At 40.0% G+C, this 7,043-nt stretch overlaps 1 protein-coding gene across 1 annotated transcript; it reads right to left on the bottom strand.

The window, feature by feature from the left end:
- Positions 1 to 420: 420 nt before the first annotated feature.
- On the bottom strand, positions 421 to 5,219 carry LOC137406921 (uncharacterized). The gene is made up of 5 exons (XM_068093523.1): positions 5,102 to 5,219; positions 2,638 to 2,931; positions 1,607 to 1,816; positions 1,342 to 1,458; positions 421 to 497 (listed from the first exon to the last, which is right to left on the bottom strand). The coding sequence occupies exons 1-5, from the start codon at positions 5,217 to 5,219 to the stop codon at positions 421 to 423; spliced, it is 816 nt and encodes a 271-aa protein (XP_067949624.1).
- Between the last annotated feature and the right edge of the window lie 1,824 nt (positions 5,220 to 7,043).

A 7,043-nucleotide genomic window follows, 5' to 3' on the forward strand; every position in this document is an offset into this window, starting at 1 on the left:
TAATTCTTTTATATTCCTTTTATGGGCATAGATAGAATAGTGGGCGGAGTCAACGCCGCTATATAAGCCGATGCACGAGTTGCACTGGCGCACTTGGTATCATTTTATGCTGTTATACGCATGTACTCAAGATATCATAATAAACAGAATAACTATACTTCAAAGAACTGATTGTGTTGTTGCCTGCCTGTGTGGCTTAAAAATTGTAGAACGCAGGCTTCGATCCAACATCAGACAGAACTGCCGGGGTGGATCTATAAAGCTAGGGATTTGTCTACCTTTAACTAGACCTGATCGGATATGCAATAGCATAAGAGATCAGGCCCTAGAGCGAGCTGCTAGTGGACCTAGACTAGTCGAATATAGACACAGAGAACAGGCTAAATTGGTTTTGGAGTAAACCTGACTGCTGGATACTTGTCATGGACTGGCCGGACCCTTTGGGCGTGTCAGGCAGGCCTCAGATAAGATGCGCCTGGAGTTTAGGTTACGTCCACCTGTTAGTGGGTAAAGCAGACTCAGCTACCAGAGTCAGACCTTTACAGTATTAATCAGATTGCAAAGCACTAAAGATTTCACTAAAGAGAGCAACCAAAAACTTTAAAGTTTATGTGCTTGAAATACTCGACTAAAACTAATTGGATTTTTGCAGGACAGCATGCAACGGATGTATCTGCATTTTCATAACTTTTTAGTTGTAAAAATAGTAAGATCAGATGAAGATGCATTATTGTTCACATTTATTGCTATTGTTCATATTTGCTAGTTTAATTGATGACATGACAAAACAGAAAAAAAGGAGGGTAAATAGAAATACAAATAAGATTGAAAGAAAATAAAGAGGAATTAAAAAAGACAAAGCCAAATGGTATAGTGAGAAAAAGTGTAATGAAAGTAGAACAAAAGACATGAATAGATCAAAAATCTGAGTCAATAAAGCAGCTAAAGACCAAAAAAGAATACAGGTTTTGCACTAATGAAATATTAACAAAGCACAATGACCAAAGTATACTAGTCAATGCAATTAAATATTAACCAAAATTATATACCCTTTTGAACCTTTGTAGGAATAATAAACTTTGTTCACAGAAACACCAAAACCTTCTTGTTAACTCCGCTTAACTTGCTTAGAGATAGTCATCAGGAGCTAAGAAGCTGGCATTTATCATTTTTGGTTTTTATTACTTTTGGCTGGAAGAGTTTAAAGTTACACCTGTTTGAAGCCATGTACTTCAAACTCGTATATGTTTAAAACTGCATGCCCCTTAATTTGAAGTTGAACGAATTGAGCTCTCATTGACTGTTGGCAGGTGATGGTTGTAAAAAATCGATGCAGAATACCGGGATACTGGCCGCAGAATGAGTTAGAAGTGACGTCATCAAAAATGTTGTCTTCAAGAATAGAGGCAGTTATGATCACATCTTTCAGTCTCTCTTGTATGCTTTCATTATTTGTGTCTGTAAGTGATAAACGTATTAAGGGTAAAATGAAAATAAAGTCTATGGTCTGTAGATGTCCTTTCCAAAGCATCTACTGCATATGACTTATTAAATTAGCAAACATACCAAGTTTTAAATAAACTATTCTACTATCTTTGGTAGTTACCTCCGCGGTTCAGGATTCTCACAGCCCAGATGCAGTAGATTGTCTGCAGATTAACTCTTAACCATGGGTTGTTCTCTAAATGGGTGTGGGCAAGTGATAATATTTTATCATACTCAGGTGGCAGGTATATCCCATCAACAGCAAATGATCCATAGAAAGTTGTTGGTTTGCTATTAGATCGGTAAACTGATGACATGACTACTGGCTTTCCTAAAATTAGGTTGTCAATCGTCAGAAACAGATGAACATAGTTATGAATAATCATTTATATCTAATCACGCTTAAAATGAGATATAGTTCTTTTGTATCAACAATTGCTATGCTTAATTTATATAATTTTTTGACTTTGAAATTACTTCTTCAGCTTGTTTTGGGGTGATATCGTGTTACATAAAACCTTTTATCTAGCATACTATTAGTTTAGCCAAGAAAGTATTTATATAACCATTATTTTCTGAAAAACTTGCATATTTTAATTATGACCTACAACTAAGTGGCTCATACACTATTTTTAGTTTTACAGTCAACTTATTCAATATTTATTTTGGTTTTTTGTTTTAAAGTTTTTGCTAACACTGCAATTAGGAAATGGAAATTATAAAACCAAAGAAATTTAATTTTTTACTAAGTACATGTTTGTTATCAAGATGGTCACTAATGATCAAAATGGTTTGACAATTGACATTTGTATTTCAGAGTCACTCTATATATTGCTCACTAGAAACTGACACCAAATCTTGAAATAATTTATTTTTATTTGTTTATTTTTATTCAAAATTTACTATTTATTTGTAATTAATATTTTGTTGCCATTTGCAATACTTAAACTTTTGTCAAACCTCATAAAAACCTGAAGTAATTTTTGCATTAAGCATATCTAAACATATCTACCTTGGGCAAGATGGTGATCAACCTCTACCTTGGGCAAGATAGTGATCAACCTCTACCTTGGGCAAGATGGTGATCAACCTCTACCTTGGGCAAGATGGTGATCAACCTCTACTTTGGGCAAGATGGTGATCAACCTTTACCTTGGGCAAGATGGTGATCAACCTCCATTACATAGATTTCATGGCCCTTCTCTTCTGTCAAATATTTTTCTTCTTCCCGGTTGAAACAGCCAAACAAACCACATGACTTGTTAGAGCTTTCGTAGATGAAGCCATAGCATTCCTCTTGCACAATGCAATTATCAGCACATCTGATTTCCCTTGTAGCTATGCTGACTTTGGAAATAGGTGGTAGGTTGCTCTCCGGTACATCGAACTTGCTGAATAACTTCTCATCACCATCACTTCTAGCAAGCATAAGCCTCAAGGATATGCCTAAAATTTTCAGTAATGTTGCTTTAAAATTGAGGATAGGTTGAGCATCAAGTGTCCTTGCAAACCTATATGCTACATACATTCAGTTACACCCACATACCTAATCCTGTACTTACCTACTAGCAGTTTTGTTTTTTCATCCATGGTGCAGCCACATCTGGTCTTTTTACACATCATCCAGCCTATTTATTGCTATGCTAACAAAAGAGTCTGTATTAAATATTGATTCTAATTTGTACATGATTGGTAATCAATGATTGGTAATCAAATTTGTAAATGGTTGAATGATGAGTTATATAAATAACAAGAAGAAAACTACATGTATTTACAACTGAAACTAGAATAGAGGCAAAGAAATCTTTTCATTTTCTACAAACCTATTCTGGAGTGAGACTTCCAAGCTGTAATCTATTTTCCAAATCAACCAGCTCCATATCTAATTACTCTTGTAGAAATGAGTTATCATTTCAAACTAAAACTAATTTGGAAAATTTCAATTCAAACTTTCTAGGGAAACTTTAAAGTGTCTCCGATACTATCAGACTGAGATGATGAAGTGTTTGAAGTGTTGTGTGAGGTTTTTTTCAAGTAGCTTTAAATCGATATTTAATCACTGGCATAATATTTCTTACAGAGGCAGTAACCTGTAATTTTATGATGCTGTCTAGTTTTGTTCTGTTTGTTCTACTGACATCAACAGTTAGGCAAGATTGAACATTTTTCAAGAAAACTGTTTTGTGTTATCACTCTTTAGTGTAAAGCAGGCAAACCAAGTGAATCTGTGCAAATACATGTTTTTATGTTTTCCTTTTCAAAATACATAATTCTCTAACTGGAAACATGGATAAGTTTTATTTAAACTTAATTGTTCAAATTGTAACAGCCAGCCAGCTTACTAGTTTTAAACATAGTGTGGTATCTCCTGGAACACAAACCAACACCTTTTACACAAAACATCTTGTATACTTACAAACCAGATAAACTTCCACAAATATTCAAGTTTTTGGTTAAATGCATATAGTAATGTTATTTCAGCCTAAACTTTTATTCATCTTCAGATAACTAACTATAAATTAAAATGTAGAAGTGATAATTAGCCTAACTTGATAAGCAATAGCCATACCATGACCTTTATTAATTACCTGAGCTGTGTGTCTGTTGCTATCAGTAGACTGATAGCAAATACTGCCATCACACAAATTCACTAGCAAGGAAATGACATGCTCCATTCTTATATTGTCAAGCGTAACTATCTTCTCGTGGTATATCTTACCCTGTCATGTCAAATAATGTGGGTCAAGTATGTTCACGTAGTAAAATATTTCTAATGTGCTGTTTATTAGTTAGCTTGGCCACTTGTCTGTACTTTATTTTGTATGCTAATATAATAGAGCTAACAATTATGGTATTATTAAGGAATGGCACACAAATAAAGTATTGTAAAGGAATTTGCCATCCTTTACTTGGTACGATCGAGACTATTTCATAAAGAAATAAAATGTGTGTGATTTTGTTCAAGTTTTTATTAATGAAGGAAGTCCCACTACGAATATATGCTCTGTCCAACTGAATGATCGCGCTTCTTTATTTACAATAAACTCACCCATTCCGGCTAACGGAACCGAGCAAAACCCTATCACATTAGTAATAAACAGAAACGCTAATCTGTTGGCATTGTTATAGTACAGCAATAAATGAAGACATAATAGTGATGTAATTATATATGGACAAATTAATAACGATATAACAAAAAGAACAACCCAGCATGCAAGATAAAACATATAAAAATATCTATATGAATTACGATGTCATGGCCCGGCGTCCACCACACACTCCCATCCATTAGAAACCGTGTCTAACTAGTACAAAAAGGATGGAGCAACCAGCCGGGCCCACATCTCAAGCTGCTTAGCATGGTTTTCAATGTGGCTATATTCTTAATCAATCAAATGTTTGTGGTCAGTGGCTGGCGTATCCTTTCTCTGGTACTGTCGGCTGCTTTTTGGAACTGTTTCTATTCTTCCTGAAGTTATCGTGGCATGAAGGCAATAAGGGTGACAAGCTGAAGCCTGTCCTAATAGTGTGGTAAAGCGGTCTGGACTAGGTTCTCGGGTCATCTAGTCTGTGGCTAGGTCGTTGTGTCCTCTTGTTGTGTAATAGACCCAATCACCGTATCGTTCTGGCTTTTTTCTAGTATAAGACGAATGATGAATTAGATCTTCGGTAGCGGTGATGAGGTTTTCCATGGCATGGGGAGACATCGCTAGGTGTCTGGAGTCCAGATCCATAGCTAACTCATTAGGGCTTTCTAGGGGGAAGAGTGTATTTCATCTATAACTTCGCTTTGGAAATGTGCTGCAGGAGGTCTGGAGTTCGAACCCTAGTGCAAGATTTCTTTTTTGGCATTGGTCTGTAGAGTTGCCTTTCCCATTTTGTCAAGCTTATTAGCTAGACTCATTTGGGAAGGGAACTTCATTAATTCTTCATCAGGTTGCGGGCAGTTTCTTTGTGAGGGCCGAGCTTTCCTGGCTCCTTTCATATTTGGCCCTCTCCGAGGCTCAAGTGTTGCCGGTGCAAGAGCCTGAGCTCCCTGGGCAGGCATGATAGGGTTTCAATCTGAACTCGTGTTGAGTCGAGGTTTGGCCCTGTCTTTCTATCACATAGGTGTAGCTGGGCCAGGCAGTTATGATTTGGTAGGGGCCCACAAACTTAGCTTGTAGCTTAGCATTTGCCCCCCTTTGCCGCCACCTGTTTACTAACCACACTCAATACCCAGGTGTGAAGAGCGGTAGCCCTTCTTGGTCTGCCTGCCTAGTCTTCATCTGTGCCTCCCTGAGGGCCTCATGTGCTTCTTCCAGCCTCTGCTGCCTCTGCAGCTTGAAGTTACTGACAGACTGCATTCTCATAGGAGGGGGTGACATTCGACCTGGTCAGGCAGACGCAACTCCCTGCCGAACATCATGAAGTTGGCTGTCCCGTCTGTCACGGTGGGGGGGTGCTTCGATACGCCTGCATGAGCTGGGGCAGAAGCTCGTCCCATTCTTCTTAGCCCCGTTCCAACAACATGGCTCTCAGAGAGTTGCCCAGGCCTCGATTGTTCTTCTATAGGATCCCAATGGCCTGGGGAGAATAAGGAGCAGTCCGTCTTTTTCTCACAATCCAGAGCTGACAAAGCTCCTCCATCAGTTGGCTCTTACATTGAGTGCCTTGGTCTGCACAGATTTGCTCTGGAAGCCCTGGGTAGCAGAACACGCTTTCATCAAGGGCACTGGCCACCACTGGAGCCGTAGCCTCTGGATTGGCAATGGCATCCTGCCACCGGGTAAAGTGGTCCGGGAGCACTAAGATCCACTTATTGCCCCTCGGGGTGGTGAGAAGGGGGCCTGCCAGGTCGATGGCAACCTTCTGCCAGCATCGGCCAGCGCATAACCACTGCTGGCTTTATGCAGGCTTAGTCCCTCCACGCTTGGCGGCCTGGTGCATTTCACAGCTTTGAACAAATCTGCGGACAGCGGCTGTCAGTCTGGGCCAGTACTATGTAAGCTGAAGGCGGCTTATCGTTCTGCCCACTCCAGAGTGGGTCATGCTATGTGTCTGCCAGATAACTGGCTCCCTAATAGCTGGGGGGTACTTGGCATACCACCGGGTTTGACCATGAGTAGCCACTCTGGCTTCCAGCACGCCATCCTGCCTGATTCTCAAAGATTCTCTCCTGTTATGCAGAACCTTGAGCTCTTTGCTCCCCAACTCCAACTGCTCTGAAGGCAATTTGGAGTGGCTTCGAAATGCTCGGTACATTATGGCTACAACACTTTTGCCCTTGCTCTGCAACCGAGCCAACTGGTTAGTTATCTGAGCCAATGCCTCAGGAACCAGGGTGGCTTCGATCGACATCGAGCCGGCTCATGGGTTCAGGGTGCTGGCCCGTAGAGTGGGTCGTCTCGCGCGCAGTCCTGACGACCTCTGTCCAGCTCTTACGTGGTTCCCGGTGGCGACTAGTAGTGCCTCGGGTCATCACCTGCTCAATGTCAGGAGATTCCAAGATGAACTCCACCAGTCCCGGGTTGACTTTGGCTGTTTCTGTGGAAACAAGGGATCGAACCCATGGACCG

The sequence above is a fragment of the Watersipora subatra genome, chromosome 10 (assembly GCF_963576615.1).
Source record: "Watersipora subatra chromosome 10, tzWatSuba1.1, whole genome shotgun sequence".
Taxonomy (NCBI): Eukaryota; Metazoa; Bryozoa; class Gymnolaemata; order Cheilostomatida; family Watersiporidae; genus Watersipora; species Watersipora subatra.

Coding starts and splice junctions, on each gene's coding strand:
- LOC137406921 (XM_068093523.1), bottom strand. CDS start 5,219: ATGGATCTGGACTCCAGACACCTAGCGATGTCTCCCCATGCCATGGAA. Junction 2,932..5,101: donor AAAAAAGCCAGAACGATACG/GTGATTGGGTCT, acceptor TGAAAATTTTAG/GCATATCCTTGAGGCTTATG. Junction 1,817..2,637: donor TGATCACCATCTTGCCCAAG/GTAAAGGTTGAT, acceptor ACCTAATTTTAG/GAAAGCCAGTAGTCATGTCA.